Source organism: Theropithecus gelada, chromosome 8, assembly GCF_003255815.1.
Source record: "Theropithecus gelada isolate Dixy chromosome 8, Tgel_1.0, whole genome shotgun sequence".
Lineage (NCBI taxonomy): Eukaryota > Metazoa > Chordata > Mammalia > Primates > Cercopithecidae > Theropithecus > Theropithecus gelada.
The window spans coordinates 15727699-15752612 of record NC_037676.1 but is presented as its reverse complement, the minus strand read 5'-3'; the positions used below and the strand labels follow the sequence as shown (position 1 = coordinate 15752612).

Genomic DNA, 24914 nt, shown 5'->3' with positions numbered 1-24914 from the left:
GTAGAGTGGTCTCCCTATGTTGTCCAGTCTGATCACAAATGCCTGGTCTCAAGTGATCTTCCTGCCTTAGCCTCCCAAAGTGCAAGGATTACATGCATGGGCTACCACGCCTGCCCTATTTTTAAAGTTATATTCTATTTATAGAAAGCTATGCCAGTTTCTCATTTATGAGAGTGGTATAAACTTTGCTTTAAAAATAAGCATAAGTGCCAATTTAAATACAGAAAACTATTAATTTTGTAAGTGATATGTGGATATGGAAGAAAATATGAATGTCATGGTAGGAAGACAAAGTTGAAGAAAAACTGGCCTACAGCTTCTAAAGTGGCCTAAATGGTCTTGAACACAATTTTCTCTACCTTCTTCTGTAAAACTGAAACAAAAAATTTGAGCAAACTATTTTGTAGGAATATAAAACACATCTGAAATTATCAGGTCTTACAAACCCAATGTTCAGTCTGGGGAGTGAGGAGTCTTGTAAGAAGTATTTTCTTTAAAATTTAGGTGGAAATGCCATATATCAACATATTGGATGGCATGAAAAAATATACATAAAAATATTTCACTTAGGAAACATTATTGGCATAGAAACTATTAGTGATGTTTTAGAATGTTCTGAAATAGTAATTGTATAGTATTCAAAAGAAAAAGCTACTTAAAATTCTTTCAATAATAATTTCACATATTTGAGTTCAACTATATATAGTAACTATTATGTTTTTAAAGGATATATGGGTATGCTTTTTCTTCTTAATTACCTCATATCTAAAATTTTAGAATATTTCAATTTTGTGTAGCTTTAACAACTCCTTATTAAAATTTTGGAGGCAAATCTTAAAAAATAGAAAACAGCCTATCTCCATACAGGTTTAAATATATTATACAAAATATCTTACTTTAATTATTACTCTTCAGGAAAGGGACCATATAACAGGTACAGAAGACTAACTAGATCCTGGTTTAGGGACTCTGAAGATTCATTACTGCTAACAGGACTCTAGCAAAGGGCAAGAATCCATTCATTCAACAATATTTATTGAGTACCTGTCACTTTAACAAACAAAATCACTGTTCTCATGGAAATTTCACTGTTATTGAGGAAGAAAAATAAATTTTGTGTGTGTGTGTATATATATCTATATATACACATATATACATATACACAAATGACATAAGTCAGGTGATAATAAGAGCTATAACAACTGAAAAAATCAGGCTGGCCACAGTGGCTCACGCCTGTAATCCCAGCACTTTGGGAGGCTGAGGCAGGTGGATCACTTGAGGTCAGGAAGTTTGAGACCAGCCTGGCCAACATGGTGAAACCCCATCTCTACTAAAAATACAAAAATTAGCCGGGCATTGTGGTATACATGTAATTCCAGCTACTGGGGAGGCTGAGGCAATAGAATTGCTTGAACCTGGGAGACAGAGGTTACAGTGAGCCCAGATTGCATCACTGCACTCCAGACGGGGTGACAGAGTGAGACTCTGTCTCAAAAAAAAGAAAGGAAAAAAAAAATCAGTGTAACAGGAAGTGGCAGAGAAAGTTACTATTTTACAAAGGGTTATCAAAGACTGCCTCTATTCTGAAGTTACGCCTGAACAGAATATAAATGAAGAGAAGACACAGCTCACTCAGATCTGGAGGAAGAATGGCAAGGAAAGGAAATTAGCAAGGACAAGGCACTACATAAGGAACATGCTTGGTCCATGTGAGAAACAGCAAGATCTGTGTGTCTGAGGATTGTGAGTGAAAGGAAAGTAAAAAACAATGACATCCAGAAGGCGAAGGGGAGAGGATTGCTTGAGCCCAGGAGTTTGAGGCTGCAGTGAGCTATGATCACAGAACTGCACTCCGGCCTGGGCAACAGGCTGTTAATAGAGACAGGAAGACCCTGTATCCATTAAAAAAAAAAAAAAAAGAATGACTGTTTGGGGTCAGATCAGACAGTCTTGGTAAGTGATGGAACGGACATTCATTAGCTTTTATTCTGAGTAAGATGGGAAACTAACAGAGCTTTCAGTAGAAGAGTGACACAATCTGACTTATATTCTGAAGGGAAAATAGATTGGAGTGGGGCAAAAATGTTAGACCAGTTAGAAAACTACTGAAGTAATCCATGGGAGCAGGGATGACGGCTAGGACCAGGAAAGACGCCTTGTAGGTCGTTAGAAAGTATTCAGATTATAGATACACTTAAAGAGACATCTGATAGGATTTGCAAATGCACTAAATACAAAGTAATTGAAAGAGAGGAATCCAGGATGACCCCACCGTTTCTAGCATGAACACATGGGAGAATGGAGGTCACTAATACTGATATATAGAAGCATGGAGGAGATTCCGGTTTAGGGTGGTGATGAGGGTACACATGGCTGGGAATCAAATTCAAAGTTCTGCTCTGAACCTGTTTATTTGGAGATGATTTTTAGGTGTCCAAGTGCGTATGTCAAGTAGACAGCAAGATATTCAACTCTGGAGTACAGAAGAGAACAGAACTTGCCACAAAAATTTTATATGGGCTAAACATGGGAGATAGTACAATCCTACAGAAGAAAGAGACTTTAGCTGTCTAAATCTGACCTCAACATTCAAAGGAAACAGAGCCCTCAAAAGATTACTTCTTCAAGATCACCTAGTTGGGTAACAGTGTCAGAACTAAGATTTCTCCCAAATCTCATGGTGCCCTTAGTGGAAGGAGAAATATTATCTCTAAAACCAAAATAATTTCTTAAATTATTTAAAAAACACAAAGGGCAAAAAAGTATTATAAACTACTACTGAATTTTGTAAAAGCTTGAAACATATTCTGAATAATTTATTAAAACTAGATTTTTCTGCACTGAGATATATGAAAAACCATAAACATTTAGCTCTGTGGGATTTTCAAGCCCAAATGCACAAAGCATGATCTAGTAAAAAACTCTGATGCCCTTGAATGTCCCTGTGAAATACATACACCGGGCACCTTCACTAACTGGTAGGGTCTGTCCTGTACATAGCTCACTCTAGGGATGGGGTGACAAATACTTTTCATCTCTTTTGACAATTTAAAAGGATTTTAAATATAAATTCCTTTTAAATTTAATTCCCAATTTAAAAGGTCAGAGGCAGGAGGATCGCTTGATCCTGGGCGGTCATGCTACAGTGAGCCACGATCACTCCACTGCTCTCCAGCCTCGGTGACAAGTGAGACCCTGTCTCAAAACTAAAACTAAAACAAACCAACAAACAACAACAACAAGTACTTTAGAATGGCTACCAGGAACACCGCCTTGAGGTTTATAGGGTCACTCCAGGCTCCCTAGGAAAAGGTACTGTGTTCAACAAGAAATGTTCAATATGGAGTGTTGGTGTGGATTACTGTGTATGTGGCACTGAAGCAACTAAGAAAAGCTCTAACATTTAATGAAGAATTATATTATGGTTATGCTTTTGCTACTGGCTTTCATTTAAAAATTAGAGGAATGGTTATACTCAAATCTGTCACAAAGATATAAAAATTGGTGTTTCAAACCATTGGAAATTCATACATAGCATTTTAAAAGTTTAAGTAATTTTTCCTTTTGCCAGTTAGTAGCACATTCAGAATCAAATGTCAGGTCTTTCCGAGGCCAACCTCAAATTCTTGATAGTCTGGAATCAAAACAAACTTAAAGCTGGAGCAAAATCCTCCAGACAATGAATTTCCAAGACTCTGGCTCCTCTCTCCACAGAAATGGCTCAGATAATCTTTAGAGGTCTTTCAAGGGCACTAAGCCCATAATATACATTAAAATGGAATTGTCAAGAAGGTGTCTGGGGATCCATTTGATCTCCAAAAGCCTCAAGTTTCTTTACCAGTTACCACAGAGAAGAAAGACAGGGCAGGTCAGGGGCAATTTTACCCTGTCTGCCTAACTGAGCAGTGGGTAGCTAACTTTGACTTACATTTTTTTTTTCTTTTAAGCACTACATTTAAAAAATAAGATTTCAGTCAACCAAAATGTATAGAGAATTAACACCTTTTTACTCACACTTAGATTAATAATACCATTTTACAAGTATAATTGAAGCTTCTAATGTATCCCTCCTCAATCATACTTTCTTTTTTCCCTCATTTCAAGTGGAAACCATTGCAGGAAATTCTCTTATGGTCTTAATTTTTTTTCAAAGGAACATGTAACCAAAAGACACAATATGGTAAAATACATTATTTGAAAGTAAAATGAAAAAAAAACATATGAGATTACTTTTTAGCTGTGGAACTCAGCCCTGCGGGAGTAGATGGTTGTTCAGGATCCTGGTTAACAAGGCAAGTTGGAAAGGAGCAGCCATCACCTAGACTAGAATTAAAACAAAAATTTAGAATTGAACCATACGAAAGACAACAGAGTGAAACCCTGCCAAAATGCTGATGTCTGAGAGTAGAACATGCTATACTATAGGCAAAAAAAAAAAAAAAAAAAAAAAAAATTGTGTATTAGACATTGAGTTCAACATAGTGTTTAGGAAGATGATGAATTAACTGACTTCTACGTGATATTACAGTGAATCACAGAACAATACTTTTAAAAAATAAGAGTTCCTACACAGAATTGCAAGTCTATGGAACTAGAGGCTTTTCCTGAAACTATCTTTTGCTATATTATTTTCATTAGTTAGAGCCTGAAAATTTTCACAAAAGAGTACCTTGAAAAAATGGGTAGCAACCAGTACTTCTTCTCATCACCAAAAACTTGTCGCATGTTTTTACTGAAACCCAAGCTGAATCCATTCTTATCTGTTCCATGTCGAAATACTGGACTTCTGAATGCCTCTAAAAAAGATGGTAAAGGAATCACATGAGTAAAGAACATATTTACTAGTAATCCTGAATATTTAGCAATAACTGAAGTAAATGAAGAAACTGCAAATCAATGGCTAGCTGACTGTGAGTGCTTATGTGCCTATCAACACCCCTGAAATATAGGGTGTCCATTCTGTTTTAAAATATCATAAGATGTATCTATTTTAATTGTAAAATACGCCTTTTTATTATAACAGTATATGTGCACTGTAGAAAATCAGAAAATACAAACTAGCAAATAAATTAAAACTGCATCTTCTGAATCTTTTGAACGATAGATAAATGGATGGATCCACAGATATAGATATACAAATCTACAGGTGTATTTTTAAAAAAAACCAAATGAGACAATGTTTTACATACATTCCACTTGTTTTTCAGTAAATCCATTTTTTTTTTTTTTTTGAGTCAGGGTTTCACTCTGTTGCCCAGAGTGGAGTACGGTGGTATGATCATAGCTCACTGTAGCCTCGAATGCCCAGGCTCAAGCCATTCTTCTGCCTCACCCTTCCAAGTAGCTGGAGTAACAGGTGCCATGCCACCATGTCTGGCTAAGCATTTTCCAATTTCGTTGAAACTGGTTCTCATCTAATACAATTTTTCCAGCTGACTATAAAATGTACTTTTGAACTAGTCTGTCCAAACCAGGATCCAGTCCAGAACCATGTATTGCATCTGGTGATGCTCATTCTGCATATGAAAGCTGGTTCACAGAGGCTCTGGGACTTGCCTAAGGTCACACAACAAACACACACAGAGACTTGAATAAGGTCATCAACATTCCTTCAAAAATACTACATTTTCTTCTTGAATCATGCTGAAATGCAAAATCTAACATTTTATTTTTGGAATATGAACATGGAGGTATAATGATTTTTCTCCATTATATTAAAAAGGAAAGTCTAATCAGCAGAATTAGGCACTATGAAAAAATGTGGTCATTTGCAAGATCCTTAGCATTCTTCATCCCAGGATATACAGTTTTTTCTAAAACATTTCATAGGACCATATTATCCAGGGGAAGTCCTTTCAGTGCTACAAGTTAAATCTAGAAGTTTCCAGAAGTTAAAAACCTCTAGAAACAATAAATTTACTTTTGACGAATTATAATTTAACTGCCTAACACATAATTTGAAATAAAATTCCTGGGCTTAGAAATTACTTTATTTTATCAGTAGTTTCACCCTAATAGTATTTGGTGTAATGATTTCATTTCAGAATTCTGTAATGTTTCGTTTCAGAATACTGAAAATGAACACTAATTGACTACGCACTGTAATTAATCCTCATTGCATATTATAATAACCGAAGCTCACAGCTTGGAGTGTCCTTTATGATCATAAGCATTTGTGGTCCTGGTTGCTTTCTCAAACTCCTAACCTTGGCCTAGAAACTCTACATAGCTTAGTCCTTGCTTGCCTCTCAAACCTCATTAATGTATTTCTCAATCTTTAGCATTCTATGCTTCAGCCACATGGAATGTTTCTCAAATATTCCTAGTTTTTTTCCTCTTTTCCTGTAGGGTCTTTTATTTTCAATTGAGGTGAAATTCACAGAGTGTAAAATTAGGCTTTTTAAAGTGTTCTATAGAATGTAATATATTCACAATTTTGTGCACTTCCCACCTATATCAAATTTCTAAATATTTTCATCACTCCAAAAGCAACTCCATATCCATTAAAGCTGTCACTCCCTATCCCCCCATTTCCTCATTCCCTGGTAATCACTAATGTGATTTTCCTCTACAGATCTACCTATTCTGGATATTTCATAAAAATGGGAATCATAATATGTAATCTTTTGTGATTGACTTCTTTCACTTAGCATGTTTTCAAGGTTCATCCATGTGTATCAGGACTTCATTTCTTTTTATGGTTAATACTCCATTGTATAGATATGCCACATTTCCTCCATCCTTGGATGGGCATTTAGGTTGTTTCAACCTTTTGATTATTGTGGGTAGTGCTGCTATGAACACTGGTATACAAGTATCTCTTTCAGTCCCTGTTTTCAATTCTCTTGGGTATATACCTAGGAGTGGAGCTGCTGGTTCATATGGTAATTCTATGTTTAATTTTTAAAAGAATTGCCAAACTGTTTTTCACAGTGGTGGCACCATTTTATATTCCCACAAGCAAAGTAGGAAGGTTTCAATTTCTCTACATCCTCACCAAGACTTCTTTAAAAAAAATTGTAGCCATCCTAGTGAGTGTAAAGTGGTACCCCAATGTGATTTTGATTTGCATTTTCCTAATGACTAATGATGTTGAGCATATTTTTCTGTGCTGGGATTTATCAAACAACAAATAAATGATGGAGTGAGATGTGAACGAGGTCATCAACATTCCTTTCATAATACTACATATTCTTCTTGCATAATGCTGAAATGAAAAACCTAAAATTTTATTTTCCCCATTTGTATATTTTCTTTGGAGGAATGTTTGTTTAAATGTCTATTCAAATTTTTTGCCAATATTTTAACAGAGGTGTTTGTATCTTTTTGTTGTTGAGTTACAAGATTTCTTTGCATATTCTGGATAGTAGGGCCCTTATCAGATAATGAATTGGAAATATTATTCTCCTTCTGCAGTTTGTTTTTTTACTTTCTTGTGTTTTTTAATGCATGTAAGTTTTTAATTTTGATAGTGTAAGTTTCCTATTTTTTCTTTGTTGCTCATGCTTTTGATGTTATATCTAAGAATTCACTGTCATATTCAAAGTCCTGAAGATTTATCCCTCTATTTTCTTCTAAGAGTTTACAGTTTTAGCTCTTTCATTTAGGTCATTGATCCATTTTGACTTAATTTTTTGTATGATGTGAGGTAGGGATACAAGTTTATTTTTTGCCATGTGGATACTGAGTTGTCCTTGTGCAACTCAAATATATTATTCTTTCTTCACAGGATGGTTTTGGCACCCCTGTCGAAAATCAATTTGCTAAAGATGTATAGGTTTATTTCTGGACTCTCAATTCTATTTTATTTGTCTATATGTCCATCCTTATGCCAACACCACACTGTTTTGATTACTGTATGTTTTATAGTAAGTTTTGAAATCAAGAATGTGAGTCTTCCAGGTTTGTTCTTTTTTGGTGAATACTGTTTTGATTATGTGGGGCTTCTTGCCATTCCACATGAATTTGAGAATTGGCCTTTCCACTGATGCAAAAAAAAAAAAAGCCATTAAAATTGCAATGAATCTGTAAATCACTTTGGGTGGGTAATACTGCCATCTTAACAATATAAGGTCTTCCAAGTCCATGAACATGGGACGTCTTCTTTAATTTGTTTCAGCAATGTTTTGTAGTTTTCAGTGTGCTAGTAGTGTTATATGCACCTCCTTGGTAAATTTATTCCTATTTTATTTGTTTAGATGCCTTTTGAAATGGAATTTTCTAGATTTCCTTTTTGGGTGGTTTATTGCTAGTGCACAGCAATATAACTGATTTTTTTCATACTGATCTTAAATCAAGCAAATTTCATATTTTGCTTATTAGCTAAGCATTTTTATTGTGAATTCCTTAAGGTTTTCTATACATAAGATCATGTTATCTGTAAATTAAAATAGTTTTACTTATTTCTTTTCAATGCCTTTGTTTCTTTTCCTTGACTAATTACTCTGGCTAGAACTTATGTACAATGTGGAACAGAAGTAGTGAAGAGGAGCATCCTTGTTTTGTTTCTGATCTTAGAAACAAGGCTTTCAGTTTTACACTGTTGTGTATGATGTTAGGTATAGATTTCTCACAAATGCCCTTTATCTCCTCATCAGGTTGAAGGAGTTCCTTATTTTTCCTAGTCTAAGTACAATTTTTCTTAATCTTGAAAGGATGTTGGATTTTGTCAAGTACTTTTTCTGCGTTAATTTTTTCCATACTGATCTTAAATCACGCAAATTTCATATTTTGCTTATTAGCTAATCATTTTTATTGTGAATTCCTTAAGATTTTCCATTTTTATTTCCTTCATTCTATTAATGTGGTATATTACCACTGATTGATTTTCATATATTAAACCATACTTGCATTCCTGGGATAAATCCCTCTTGATCACAGTTGTGTAAGCCTTTTAATATGCTGTTGGATTTGGTATGCTAATATTTTGTTAACAATCGTTCCATGTATATTCATATTGGTCTATAGTTTTCTTGTGATGTTTGTGTCTCTGGTTTTGGTATCAGGGCAATGTTGGCCTCATAGAATGAGTCAGAGAGTGTCCCCTTCTCTTCTAATTTTTAGCAGAGTTTGAGAAGAAGTTAATTCTTCATTAAGTGTTTGGCAGAACTCATCAGTTAAGCCATTTTGTTCTGGGCTTTTCTCTTTGTTGTGAGTTTTTTTGATTACTGATTCAATCACTTTACTTCTTACAGGTCTGCTCTGATGTTCTACTTCTTCTAGAGTCAATTTGGTAGTCTGTGTGTTTCTGGAAATGTGTCCACTTTATCTAGGTTGCCTAATTTTTTGACAGACAATAGTTCACGGTATTTTCTTAGCCTTTTTATTTCCATAAAGTCAGTAGTAATGTCCTCACCTCCATTTCTGATTTCTGTGATGAGTCTTCTCTTTTTCTCTTGCTAGCCAAGGGATGTCATATTTGTTGACTTTTTAAAAAAGAACTAACTATTGATTTTATTGTTTTTCTATTTTTTAATACTCTATTTCTATTATCTCCTGTCTTTATTATTTCCTTCCTTCTGCTGACTTTGGTTTTACTTTGCTCTTCTTCTAGTTCCTTAAGGTATAAAGTTATTAATAGAGGTATTTCATTTTTAAATATAGTTATTTACAGCTATACATTTCCCTGTAAGCACTGCTTTTGCTGCCTCCGATATCTGTATGGCTTTTAAACATACATGTTCTGGCTTTTTCTATAGCTGACTTCTTAGGTTAAGTACTTTTTGTTGTGATAAGCTCTCCCCTGACCACTCATTCTACATAGGCTTCCTTCCACCATCCCCATCCTTTTATTCATACCTCAGCATCCTTTTATTTTCTTCAAAGAACTTTGCATTTTGTAATCACTTTTATGTTTGGTTATTAATTTTTGTGCCCCTCACTAGACTGTTTTGCCCCTGCTCACCACTGCGTGTGTGTGTGCGAGCACGTGTGTGTGTGTATATATATATGCATATATACATATAAGAGACAATCAATATATGGAATGAGCAAACCTGTATGTGTCTAAGTGACATATTAAAAAAATAATGAGGAAAATAGGAATGATTTTTACCACTTCAGGGCAGGTTGGCATTTAATCACATAGCAACTGTCAATGAATGTTCGTATATGTACTTAAAGTTCTGTCAACTACAATAATTGGATACTCACCTAATGTAGATTTATTTTTGCTGACTAGCCAACAATGATAGCCAAACAGAGAAGACAAGCTGACAGAAAACATAGCTGCAGCAAAGAATAAAAACATAATATGGAACTTGGCTTGAGTATCAGGTAGGCCATTCTATAAAGAAAGGAAGAAAATAAAATGTTTTGTCAAAGGGATATGTATTCCCCTACTTTTATAAGTAAATTAGTAAGATTTTTTTTGCTTAAAATTTTTCTTAAATTTAATATGAAAAAATATGTGGCTTTATTGTTAAAAGTTTAGGAAAAATATGTATACATTTTGTCAGATTAAATGTTTACCAGAATATGTATATGAAAATGACATTAAAATTTGGAATATTAACTTTTTTTTCATAACCAAATCATAGAAAATTTATGGTAGTATATGTATAAACTGTAATAGTAAGAAGCAAGATAAATGGAACTATAAAATGTAGTTTTAAATTTATTAACAGAGTATGTTTTGTTAACATACTACAGAATCACAAATGTTTAAAAAGTTTCATTATAATGCCAGAAAATGAAGGCTAACTGGCACAACTTGGTTACTATCCTTATTGATGTTTTACGTTACTACAAACAGCAGCATCACCTAAATGAATACATATAACAACACATTCACAATAATGTTTCAAGCTATCTTAAATAATAGGACCACAGAAAAGATCAACACCAGTACATAACACCTGTCTAAAATAAATCTTAATATCCATGGGCTCAAACAGTCCATCTCAAAGAAAACCAGTTAGACTCTCCTTGTTTATAAATCCAAAGAGAACTGGAATGGCTCTAGAATGGAGGGCATGGGGCTATGGACACATAGTGAAGCACCATGGCTGCCAGGAGGTGGCTTTTCCTCACGTTTCAATACCCTGGAGTACCTGACCGATTGACACAGGTCACAAGACCTCACTGACAGTTTTCAACAGCAGCAGTTGTTTTTGTTTTTGTTTTGACAAACAGTGAAAATTCTGATCATTCCTTTTCAAATATATTTGTGGTTTGAAACTAAAATCATCCGCAGGAAGGAGAAGCAGTGAGGTAATGTTCTCCCAGACATTCAGTAGGGATCATTTTTCAAGCTGGACACTGAAAGACTCCTTGAACGCTAGCAGCAGGCCTCTTCACTCATGTCTTTCTATGCTTAGCAACAGAACTGGCACATAGTAGGCATTCTATAACTCTTTGGTATTTAATTTGGTTCAGATCTCACATAAGTAATCTAGCAATTTAGAAATTCTTACCATAATAGAGTTAATTTAATGAAAATAATAAATCAATCCTGGCAGCAGATAAATTGATTTTTTACTGTCATTTGGTGTTCACAAGGAGGACCTCTGGATATCCTAAATCCTCAATGTTAATTTCTTTTTGCCTACATTTAAAATATATAGTGTATAAAGCCTAATCAAGAAATACTGAATAAAAACTCAGGACATTATAGGCATAAGGACATTATAGGCATAATAGTTTAAAAAATAATCTTCTTAAACATAAAGAAAATACTTCTATTTTTAAATCCTGAAAAAATCTTATATAGTCAGCAATTCTCGTTATTCGCAGTACGTATGTTTTATAAAGTTTCCACAAACACTGAATTTGTGAATACTGAAAAACTGCTCCTAGGGAAAATACAAGGTTAAGTTTCTGTGAACTTCTGGTCACAACACCTTTGACAACTGATCAATGCATAACCTTGTTTTATGTGTGTTTCTGCTTAAATGAACCTTATTTAATACATATTATTGATTTGTTAATATAGAACTCATAGCTAACAGCACTATAACGCATGCCTGAATTAAGCTTATCTAATACATGTATTTTCTCCATAAGACACATCAGTTTTCTTTTGCTTAGAAACATTAGACCACACTTCAGCACTACACTTGAAGACCTTTTTTTGACAGCAAAATCACCAACAAAAAGCACAAAAATGGAAAAAAGCATGGCACTAAATAGACTGTGGAAAGCACATTTGTTTACAGTATGAGAGCTGAAGCAAGAAGGCAAAAGCGTCGTCTTGTTCAACCTCAGCTGGGAATGGGCACGGGGGCAACTCAATGTTTTTGCCACTCTGCACATGTCTGCAGATGACGAAAGCTGTCAGTATTGATGTGGGGGTTACAATTACATTTTAGTGAATTAACAAATATAGAATCTGCGAATAATGAGGACTGACTGCATGTCAATGAGCTCTAGTCTATAAAATCTCTGTCTGAAATAATTCTGTCCTGCAAAGCCTACATTATTATTGTATACCAAAAAAAGAGTTACCGAGTTAATGACTTACTGTCCAAAATTTGATAAAATACTGTAAATCTGTTGCCGCAATAAAAAGGCAGTAGAGCAGAGAATAAGCCAAGAAAAGGAGAAAGAACTTATAATTTGAAAATCCAACACAATTGTTCACCCTGTTAACAAAACAAAAACATTTCCAGTGAGTTTTACATCTTCAACCTACGTGTGCATATGCTCAAGCAAGTGTTCAGCTTCCTCTCGGTTTTAATTTATTGGCATTTCTTTAAATATAACTCACAATATTTCTTCATGCATACAATCATTTAAAAATCCATTTCACTAAAAAGAAATTTGCTTCCATTTTTAAAACATGATATTTAATATTGCTTTAGCCAATCATAAACAGTGTAACTGCATGTCATGTCAAATTACGCAAGTATGCACATCCCTCAAAGCACAGAGCCCGTGAAAAACCTCATCAGGCCAGGCAGTTTAGGTGAATTTACTAAACCCTTCCTCTATGCTATCTTTGGCTTTGATTTCCAACTATGATTAATTAAGTTAACATTTTTCAAGTGTTCCCAGATTAGATGGAATATCTTCACAGATTACTCTTCGCATGCCATCACTGAAGCAAGTGGACTGTCAAAGCATATTAAATTGGAGCTTTAAGAAAAGAAGTAGGCCAGGGAGTTAGACAGCCGGGTCAGAATGCCCATGTAACACTAAGTAATGATGCGGCCCTGAGGAAGTGAAATCATCAATTAGAATTTCATTTCTTTATCTGTAAGTTAAACACTCTGAGGTCATTTCCAAAAGTCGGCTCTAAATATGTTACAATTCCAAACATGGAAATTTATAAATCTCAGTTCTCACTCCAAAGTCGTTATCTGAGGGGGGATAACTCAAACTACTGTATCAATAAACATAAGTACAACTACAATTCATTTTTATAGGCTCACTTTCTTTTTGTTAAGATTTTCCTTTTTTAAAAAATTATATTTTATTTTATTTTACTTTAAGTTTTGGGATACAAGTGCAGGTTTGTTACATAGGTAAACGTGAGTCGTGCGGGTTTGTTGTATAGATTATTTCATCACCCAGGTATTAAGCCTAGTACCCATTAGTTGTTTTGCTTAGCCCTCTTCCTCCTTCCACCCTCCTCCCTCCAAAAGGCCCCAGTGTGTGTTGTTCCCTCATCTGTGTTCATGTGTTCTCATCATTTAGCTCCCACTTATAGGCTTATAGGCTCACTCTCTTTCTATCAAATTTTTGATTCTCTTTTCTTAAAGACAAGGGCATTACTGGATGACCTTGTGTCAATGTGATACAACACCCATGAGAACTGGCTAATACCTTCATGGGTTGAGTAACTTCTTGGTTAACCAGTATAATGAACCTATTAAATAGAACATACACGTTTCCTTTTCCAGTGTTCAGCCTATTGCATAGAACACACACATATTGTTTCCTTTTCTCAAATGTCCTTGTTCCTGTTCTAATGTAGGTAAAAATCACCTCACTCTCCACTGACTTAGCTACTAAGATGAAACACTTTTCTCTCTAGATTTGTAAAAATGAAACCATGTTCATGTGAAAAAAAAGTTTTTACATCATCTCCCTCAAAAAATATGAGGTAAAGGGAATAGCATTACATTTAGTAATTTTTAAACTTAAAGGTCTTTTGGGCGCGGTGGCTCATGCCTGTAATCCCAGCACTTTGGGAGGCCGAGGCAGGCAGATCACAAGGTCAAGAAATCAAAACCATCCTGGCCAACATGGTGAAACTCCGTCTCTACTAAAAATACAAAAATTAGGTGGGCATGGTGGCATGCGCCTGTAGTCCCAGCTACTTGGGAGGCTGAGGAAGGACAATCACTTAACCCAGGAGGCAGAGGCTGCAGTGAGCCGAGATAGCGCCACTGCACTCCAGCCTGGCAACAAAGTGAGACTCCCTCTCAAAAAAAAAAAAAAAAAAAAAGAAGAGAAAGAAAAAAAAGAAGCCACAAATTGTGGGTACACATTGTATGGAAACAGTTACATCTGCATCTCTAGAGGTTCCAGTAGGGGGATGCAAGCCAATTGCTGAGGTTGCCTTTTATGGTGTTTGAATGGAATCTGGCAGGAAATAATATTGTAAACAATTAGTCTAGTCTAATTGTATCCTGTCTCAAAAGGATACAGGATATTGCCTTTGCATACTTATGTTGGTTTCAAGGGGAAAGAATGCATAGGCAAAAGCTGGGGTGCTTTAACACTTTGGACAACATGGGTGGGTGCGGTGGCTCACACCTGTAATCCCAGCTCTTTGGGAGGTTGAGGCAGGCAGATCACCTGAGGTCAGCAGTTCAAGACCAGCCTGGCATGGTCTTGGTGAAACTCTGTCTCTACTAAAAATACAAAAAATTAGCCAGGCATGGTGGTGTGTGCTTGTAGTTCCAGCTACTCGGGAGGCAGAGGCAGGAGAAGCGCTTGAACCCAGGAGGCTTAGATAACGCCACTGCACTCCAGCCTGGGTGATGAGCAAAACTCCATCTCAAAAATTAAATAATAAAATAAAATAAAAATACAAAAACTAGCTGGGCATGGTGGTGAACATCTGTAATCCCAGCTACTCAGGAGGCTGAGGTAGAAGAACTGCTTGAACTTGGGAAGCAGAGGTTGCAGTGAGCCAAGTTTTCACCACTGCACTCCAGTCTGGGTGACAGAGTGAAATTCCATCTCAAAAAACAAAAAGGACTTCGGACAACATAGGTGTAAATAATGACTTGTGGACTAGGAAGAGATTGGAAGGGATAGAAAAGATTGTTTCTCTTCCTGAAGGAACAGAAGTAGCTTTTGTATTAAATAATAGAGTATTTTTATAGAAAGAAAATGATTTTGATCACAGATTTTATAACAACTAATTTAGCTTTGCTTAAGAAGATGGTACAATTTGCCATGTTAGAGCTAGGGACACAGGAGGTCAGTAAATAAAGACTATGTATTTTAGAGTTTAATATGTATATACACAGAATATGTGTGTGTGTTTGTGTGTGTGTATGTGTGTGTATATATATATAAAACTAGAAGAAATATAGTGACATTTATTTTGAATAATACCTGTCTTCGTAACAGACAACTTTTGGCTAGACATTTTAACTGCCGATTGCTTTATAGACTCAATTTGAAAAGGAAGAAGACTTCTTCTGAATCTATTTCTCCATCTAGAAAAGGAATGACTTCACATGGAGAAACAAAATGCGTTCTAGGTAAATATCCTTCTTACGTTAAGTTCAGCGTAAAACACAGCTGTTGGTCCTGTTTCCAGGCAATTGCTTTCTGACTTTAAATTGGAAAAAGAACATAATACACTGGAAGGAGTGTGGCCTTCGAGGTAAAAAAAAAAATTTCTTATGAAACTTTGAGCCCACTCTTTCTCTTTTCTGAGCCTCATTTTTTTTCCCCTGTAAAATGAGACAAATATCCAGGAGGCAGAGCTTGCAGTGAGCCGAGATCGCGCCACGGCACTCCAGCCTAGGAGACAGAGCGAGACTCCATCTCAAAAAAAAAAGATGAAATAAAATGAGACAAATAATTTCTACTTCTTTCTGTCACTGTTTAAAGTATTACAGATTATACATATGGCCTCTAGAACATAATTGACACTCAATAAATGGAAGCTCAAATAATTTGTTTTTGTGTTAACCTTTGGCAAGCCTTATTAATACGATATAATTAATTAACTAAAATTTTACACTAAAGGAAAAAATACTTTGATAGCAAATCCAATAAAGCAAATACTATGGAATCTGTTTTAGTTAAAACACAAGTATGAGATTGATCCCCGAAATTCTGGTGGGTAATCTTCAGTGGCCAGAGCAGAGACTGAGAAATCATTGCAAAATGGAGAGGTATTATTGATTCAATGTGTCAAATGTTCAAAGCTGACAGATACTAAGGTCAAAAGACCTGTTTAAAATACCTGTATAAAAAGGCTGCCCCGGCCGGGCGTGGTGGATCACGCCTGTAATCCCAGCACTTTGCGAGGCTGAGGCGGGCAGATCATGAGGTCAGAAGATCGAGACCACCCTGGCCAACATAGTGAAACCCAAAAATACAAAAAGAAAGTAGCCAGGCATGGTGGTGGACGCCTGTAGTCCCAGCTAGTTGGAGGCTGAGGCAGGAGAATGGGGTGAACCCAGGAGGCGGAGCTTGCAGTGAGCCAAGATCATGCCACTGCACTCCAGCCTGGGCGACACAGCGAGACTCCGTCTCAAAAAAAAAAGAAAGGCTGCGCCTGGGTCTGAAAACATCCCAAAAGTACTATAAGTAACTGTCATTAGACGAATACATTCACACAAAGCCTGTAGAAAAAGATTTTTTATGTATTCATATAGAAACATTTCCAGAATATATTAAGTGAAGAAAATAAAAAGAAACGGATTCAGTCAATAATGTAGTCACTTGTACTAAAAAAAAAAAAAAAAAAAAAAAAGAGGGGGTTGGTAGGCTACGCACACATACACACACATACATTGAGATCTGAAAAGTGCCATGACATTAACGACCCTGGTTCTTTGTGTGTAGTGGAAGAAGGTGGGAGAGGGGCTGGAAAGAACATGGCCACCTGTTTTATTTTTGAATTTGGAACCAAAAGCATGTTATTAGCTATAGACTTTTTAATTTAAAATTTTAATTTGAAATTTTAAAATTACATACAATCGCTGCTCCATTCAGCTAGCACCAAGTGAGTATTAGGCCCTGGGCATCAAATCCTTCACAAGTCAACATGGCTACTGCTTTCTGCAAGGGAGTACCCAGAGCTACAACCGTGGCAGGGACAGTGGATGCAGCAAGGGAAGTGATGGGGAAGGGAACGACGACACGGGTTAAAAGGTACTGCAGTCAGTCCATTCACCTTCCCACACTGCCAGCTAAGGGTGGAGCAACAGCAGGTGGTGTGTAGATATGCCACGTGAACCTATTTTTAAAAATACTAGGGTCCCATTTCTGTTGTTTTCCTTCACTTATTTAACAGGACCTGTGAAAACTGGAAAGGCTATCAAATTGTAAGTTTCTCACGAGGCCAAATGAACTGTTGATTTAGAAAGATTACTATAATGGTAAATTATTATTTTCTCTTTTTGTAATTTTATGAGTACAGCATGGGCATGGGAAGCTTTATAGGTATGTACTGACCTGATTTTTTCCCGCCTCTCCACTCCTTGTCATCACAATCCCTTATAAAGGTCAGAAAAATCAAAATCAACGCTATGCCTCTGATGACTAGCACTCTGCTGAATATATCTGGAGTATACAGTTGTCCAGAGATGAGGGGTTAATATGGGTTTACCCCAAAGCAGACCCTGAGACAAGAACTTGGATACAGTTCATTTGAGACAGGAAGGATAGAGCATTTTTTACTGGCCAGGCTGTCAGGGGTTGAGGGTTGCCCCTGGAGGTATGAACGCCTTGGCACTTCTGAACTGCCTGGCTTGTAGAGCTGAACAAAACTACCCAGGTAGAAGAGACCCCTCAGGCAGAGAAGAAAAGAAACACAGGTGCCTGAATGGGGAGCTGCCAGCGGGTACGGGAGCTGTTCACCACAGATGCCATGAACTCAACAGGTGAGTCATGGGGATACAGATGGGGCATTGACAGCAACTGCAGGGGAAGTCAACAAATGAATGTAAGGAGAATGAAGAAGACGTTGGCTGGGCGTGGTGGCTCGTGCCTGTAATCCCAGCACTTTGGGAAGCCGAGGTGGGCGGATCACAAGGTCAGGAGTTCCAGACTAGCCTGGCCAATACGGTGAAACCGTCTCTACCAAAAATACAAAAATTAGCCAGGGGAGGTAGCAGGCGCCTGTAATCCAGCTACTCGGGAGGCTGAGGCAGGAGAATCGCTTAAACCCAGGAGGCAGAGGTTGCAGTGAGCCGAGATCGCGCCACTGCACTTGGGCCTGGGCGACAGAGCGAGACTCTGTCTCAAAAAAAAAAAAAAAAAAAAAAGAAGAAGAAGAAGAAGGTGTCTAATTAAAGACACAGGGGGAGGGGGAACACTTGTTGGAAGAAGAAAAAAAAACAGAAAAGAAAAGTGGGCGGGGGGTGGGTGCAAAAGAATGAATGCAAGTTTCAGTTAGTACAAAGGGGGGTTATTTATCGAGACCTGTAAGAAGAATGCCATTCTTGTATGAATTGACTAGCCTGAATGCTTTAAAGGAGAAAATCGAGGTGGAGAAAAGAAAGAGGTACAATGGTGAAAGATACAAGATACCATAATCCCTACATTCCCCTGGGAATCTTTCCTGCTGCTAGGAGAACTGTTCCTTACATATATTTCCCCCTATACCTACTGTGGACTTGTGCGCATGTCTACCTTTCTGTAGAGCCATCCCTGAGAGAAGGCTTGAAGAGTAAGTAATACTCATGCCCAAATCCAACCTGGCCAGCAACCTGGGCATGACTATCAAAGACATGTGTACACTGAGATGAAAAATTATAGGAAAAGGAAGGAAAATTAACCTTACTAATCAGATCTTTCAAATAATCCTCTATTAAATTACCTAATTTCGTGACTGAGAAATATTAGCAAATATTGGTGAATTCTATGTGGAAAATCTTGTTTAAATGTATGTGTGTATTTGTATATCTGTGTAGTTGGTATTCTACTCCTTAATGTCAACTTTTGTGTAAAATAAATTGTTAAAAAGCTTTAAATGACTTAATTCTTTATAAAAACCTTCCAGTGAGGTACTATGTATAATTTACGTGTACATCTTTGTGTATGTTTCTGTGAAGTATTCTGGAATCTCTATGTTTATGCACATGCATACAAAGAAAATCCTTTTTTCTGAGCTAACATGTGATATTAACTGTTATATTGTTAACCTACTGGTTTTAAAAGTATTTCATGGAAACTCCCCTAAATAAAGGCTCTTTTAAGTTGATCAAACAAATCTCAGAAACTAAATCTGAAAGTTCCTGCTATGTCAACTCAAGTAATATTTCATTTGTGAAAAGATTTACATGGGTGATTCAATTTATTAACATTTATAAGGGACACAAACTTGTTTAAATATACAGTCAACTCACCATGGGCAATGATGATCCATCTTCAAAATACATCTAAAAAACAAAGCAAAACACAAAACCCAATACCCCATGAAATTTTAATCATATTACATTATAAAAATATAAATTATGGTTAGTTCAAAGAGCTGCGGCAAGTAAAATATTGCAAAATTATTTACTTATCTAAAAATTGGATAATATCAGAAGTTCTCATCTAAAACACTATAGCCAATTCTTATAATAAGGTAACTTGAATTTGAAATATACATGCTTAAGATGCAAAGCAACTCATTTTCTAAAAACAATATAATGTATTAATATACAACTATCTTATGCTAAAGAAAGAACAAAACTGCAATGGATTTACAGAAAGTCTGGATAAAACTTCTCCTTCAATATCAATCCTGATGCCAAGTCATACTGTTCTTGGAGTATATTAAATATATAACAACTGGTCTGACTGTCATGAAGTCAACTGAGTTATCTTTGTAAAAATGGAAAACACTAGAAGTATTTCCTAAATTGAACTAGCAAAGTCAGAACTGCTAAAAATCACATACTTCAGGGCACCGTGAATCTGGGGGCAAACTGACACTTGACTGTGGCCTCAGGCCTCACTGGCATGAATGCCAGCGGGTTATCCCAACTGTATTTCCTAAATCAAGGGCTGAGAAGCGAGAATATGGAGAAGATAATCAGGAAAACAGTGAGAAAAGAAACATAATGAAGAAAAAGACCACCAGCATGTAGATATTTTAGAAGTTAAAGGTTCTCTTACTTATCACAGACGGAGCAGTGATGGCAGCGATCTGGTTTTATAAGTTGGCATCTGTCACAGTATCGGATGGCTAGGGACAAAAAGCTCCACTTAGTCTTAGAGTTAACACTGAATTGAATATACAATTAAATGGCTTTATCATCTCTTCAAATTTAAATTTTAAAAAGCATATAAAATTTAAATCTGGTAAAAAATAAGATATCTGATGCTGTTTAAATACAAAAATGGAATGACTTGCCTACAGCCACAGTTCTCTGGAGGTTTAACAAGAACAGAGAATCTCCTAAGGAAATTTTTCTGATGTTTTTTCAATTGTCAGTAGTTATAATAAGTGAGTCAGAAGCAAATATAAGTATTATAAAAATCTTTTTTTTTTGAGATGGAGTCTCACTGTCGCCCATGCTGGAGTGCAGCGGTGTCATCTCAGCTCACTGCAGCCTCTGCCTCCTGGGTTCAAGCAATTCTCCCACCTCAGCCTCCTGAGCTGAGTAGCTGGGACTACAGGTGTGCACCACCATGCCCAAGCTAATTTTTTTGTATTTTTAGTAGAGATGGGGTTTCACCATGTTGGTCAGGCTGGTCTTGAATTCCTGACCTCAGGTGATCCACCTGCCTCAGCCTCCCACAGTGCTGGGATTACAGGTGTATGAGTCATCACACAGAGTCACAAATCTTAATGAGTTTTTCTTTCTTTCTTTCTTTTTTACATTTTTATTTATTTTATTTTTTAGGGACAGGGTCTCACTCTGTCACCCAGGCAGCAGTGCAGTGGTGCAATCACAGCTCATTGCAACTTCTAACTCCTGGGCTCAAGCAATCCTCCACCTCAGGCTCCCAAGTTGCTGGGATTATAGGTACAAGCCACTGTATCTGTCCATTAAAGAGATATTTTATATATTTTTTTCATAGTAAGTCTTTGAAACCAGTGTGTATTTTATACTTAGAGCACATCTCAATTTGAACTGGCCATATTTTAAGTGCTCAACAGCCACATGGGGCTAGCAGCTACCATAATGGGCAGCACAGGTCTGAAGCCACAGAAGTTCTGGGCAAGTCTTGGTGGGTAAGCATCACTAGTCCATGGACATCAGTTTTAAGACAATTACTTAATTGGATAGTTGTCAAATTACCTTAAAGTATGTCCCAAGTAAGAGATTTGTTAATTTACTACATTTGTAAGAAAATTTTAAAGAGAGATTAAAAATTATACCAATACCTAAATGAAATTTTACATCACCTATGTGACTGTTCTAAATTTAAGGAAAAATACTTGTAAAAGTATTCATTTTATATTCATTACAGACACTGCTGCCTTAAATTAAATACGTATAGGAAAGACTACAATTAAAACCTGAAACATGACTACTACTATAAATCAAGATTTCAGCAGTTCTCACATCTTCACTGAGTCATAACTAAGTAGGCAGAACAGGATTGAAGTCAGTTCTGATTTCCTTGAGATCTCTTTGCCACAGTGTTATTCAGGTTTCCATTCTGTTTTATGGAATCATTCAGGAAAGATTTAACAGCAGTGCAAGAAATAACACAGTATTCTGAAATGAGTGTTTTACCATTTCAAGTATATAAACACATTTTCTTACAGTCACGTTAATGATGCTATTTGCATACCATTGCAAAGCACCTATTATTGACATTTACCTCCAGACATGGTCCTGGTATAGATGGGAAGATCCTTGGCTGCTCGCCTAAGAACTTCCTGATGGGCTTCTCCTCTTGGCTCTCTCTCTAACAATTCTTTCTCTGCATAAGAGAGATGGAACTGTGGAATACATTTAAATTTTAATCAGTATTTTCAAAGAAATAACATATTGGTCTTCTCTACCATACTCGGAAAAGGGTATTTATAAAATATTAACGGTATATTGTACATTCAAAGAGACAATAGAGTTTGAAATCTGGGCAAGTCTGTTCACCTTAAAGGTCATTTACTTATGCATCTAGAAAAAGGGTATAATACTAGTAATCATAATACCATTATACCTACTTCCTCTGGTTTTTGTGTAACTCAAAAGGAACAGAGTACATAAAAATGCTTATAAACCGCAGAGTTCCAACGAAATATTAGTTATACTGATAGATAAAATGGCCCAATGAATAAACCAAACTCAGTGAATAAATTTTTCATTTAGATCATTAAGAACAAATGTAGAAAATCCATTAAGCATATTTTCTTATTTAAGTGAGTTTTAACCTAGAGATAATCCTTACATGAAATCTCCCACAGCACTTCTAAAGGGTCTAATTATTTATTTTACTTCTTATACTGACAATTTGGTCCGGCTAATTTTAAAATATTTGAGAAAAATAAAATTTGGGCTCCTGTTTAATAATATACATATAAATATATATCTTACACACACACACAGACACACACACACCTGTATAAATTTCTATAAATGTGCGTCAGGAGACATGTACAAGAAAAATCTAAGTATCATTGCTTGAAATATAAAAAAACTAAACACAACTCAAATGTCCATCAAAAGGATGATGGATAAACTGGGGTATGATATATCCAAATAATGGAATAGTACCGGCATTTAACAGTTAATAAACTATAGTTGTGTATAGCAAAGCAAAGAACCTCAATATAATGAACATTAAACAATCTTCCAGAACATATATACAATGATTCCATTCATCTAATTTTAAAACCAGCAAGCTAAAGAACATATACATTGTTGTTTAGAGATACATATACATGTGATAAAATTATAAAGAAAAAGGAATAGAAAATGCAGGATAGTTGTTACGTTTTGAGGAATAAAGGGAAACAGCTGACAGACGCACAGCAGAGATGGAAAATGTGAACAGTGTTTGACATACTGGCTCGGTGACTGCTTAGGTGTTTTCACCTGATTATTCTTTAGGAAGTGCATTATATATATGTTTTTGTATATATGCAATAATATGCATAAAATATTTTACAATTTAAAAAACTTTTAAAAAGTGATATGTCAGTGAAATAATCTACTATAAAGACAGATGCACACGTATGTTTACTGCGGCACTATTCACAATAGCAAAGACTTGGAACCAACCCAAATGCCCATCAATAATAGACTGGATAAAGAACATGTGGCACATACATACCTTGGAATACTATGCAGCCATAAAAAAGGATGAGTTAATGTCCTTTGCAGGGACATGGATGAAGCTGGAAGCCATCATTTTCAGCAAACCAACACAAGAACAGAAAACCAAACACCATATGTTCTCACTCGTAAGTGGGAGTTGAACAATAAGAACACATGGACACCGGGAGGGGAACATCACACACCAGGGCCTGTCAGTGGGTAGGGGCCTAGGAGAGGGATAGAACTACAATAAATACCTAATGTAGACGATGGGTTGATGGGTGCAACAAACCACCATGGCAAACCTCCATGTTCTGCACATGTACCCCAGAACTTAAAGAACAATAAAAAAATGCTAATAAGCCACTGATGGACTATTAAATTTAAAAAATGGGAACAGGTACACTCTGAATATCAAAATAAAACTAGAAAGGTTTTTGACTGCAGTATCTGTATCACTGATAGCAGCTCTGGACCTGCCCAGGGCCTGAGGAAACTCTCCACCCTGAAGGGAAGGACACAAGCCTAACTGACTTTGCCACCTACTGACTGCAGAGCCCTTCAGCCTTGAGTGAACATAGATGGAGGAGCCAGGTAGTGGACACAGCGGGCCTTGGGCGAGACCCAATGCTATTCTGACTTTGGGTCTGACTGAGCACAGTCCCAGTGGTGTTGGCCACAGAGGTGCCATGTCACCCCTCCACCAGCTCCCGGCAGCTAAGCACAGAGAGAGAGAGAGGCTCTGTTTATTTAAAAGAATGTAAGGTAGGAGAACAAGAGTCTCTGCCTGGTAATCCAGAGAATTCTTCCAAATCTTCTCCAAGACCACCAAGGCAGTACACATCTACCAGTCTGTAAGAACGACAGTATTACTGGGACTGGGGTACCTCCTAATGCAGATACAGCTTAGATCACAACACCTAACCTGGAAAGCCTTCCCAAGGAGGAGAAATACTAAAATTTATATGGAATCACAAAAGACCCAGAACAGCCAAAACTATCCTGAGTAAAAAGAACAAAACTGGAAGATCACATTACCTGACTTCAAATTACACTACAGAGTTTAGTGTAAGGGAATAACCTAAATAGCATGGTACTGGCATAAGACTAGCATTTGTACAGAGTAACCAAAATAGCATGGTATTGGCATACATAGACCAATGGAAAAGAAGAGAGAACCCAGAAACAAATCCACACATCCACAGTAAACTCATTTTCAACAAAGCTGCCAAGAACACACACTGGGGAAAAGGCAGTCTCTTCAACAAGCGCCGCTGGGGAAACTAGATCTCCATATGTAGAAGAATGAAATGAAAGCCACCTCTCTTGCCCTACACAAAAATCAAAATGGATTAAAGACTTACATCTAAGACCTCAAATTACGAAACCAGTTAAAAGAAAATATTGGGGAAACTCTCCAACGCATTGGCGTGGGCAAGGATTTCTTGAGTCATATCCCACAAGCACAGGTAACCAAAGCAAAAGCGGACAAATGGGATCGCATCAAGTTAAAAGGCTTTTGTATAGCAAAGGAAACAATCAACCAAGTGAAAAGACAACCCACAGAATGGG

The 24914-nt window shown here is 36.5% G+C and overlaps 1 protein-coding gene across 2 annotated transcripts in view; it reads right to left on the bottom strand.

Annotated features, from left to right (window-relative positions):
* The window catches only part of ZDHHC2 (zinc finger DHHC-type containing 2), a 68893-nt gene that overhangs the window by 8262 nt on the left and 35717 nt on the right, over positions 1 to 24914 (bottom strand). For both annotated transcript variants that reach the window (XM_025394835.1, XM_025394836.1), the window contains 7 exons: positions 21904 to 22024; positions 20245 to 20314; positions 19488 to 19520; positions 12464 to 12584; positions 10156 to 10288; positions 4673 to 4799; positions 4234 to 4326 (listed from right to left, as the gene is read on the bottom strand). In XM_025394835.1, the coding sequence (XP_025250620.1) occupies positions 4234 to 4326; positions 4673 to 4799; positions 10156 to 10288; positions 12464 to 12584; positions 19488 to 19520; positions 20245 to 20314; positions 21904 to 22024 (698 nt within the window). The remainder of the gene's footprint in view (positions 1 to 4233; positions 4327 to 4672; positions 4800 to 10155; positions 10289 to 12463; positions 12585 to 19487; positions 19521 to 20244; positions 20315 to 21903; positions 22025 to 24914) is intronic.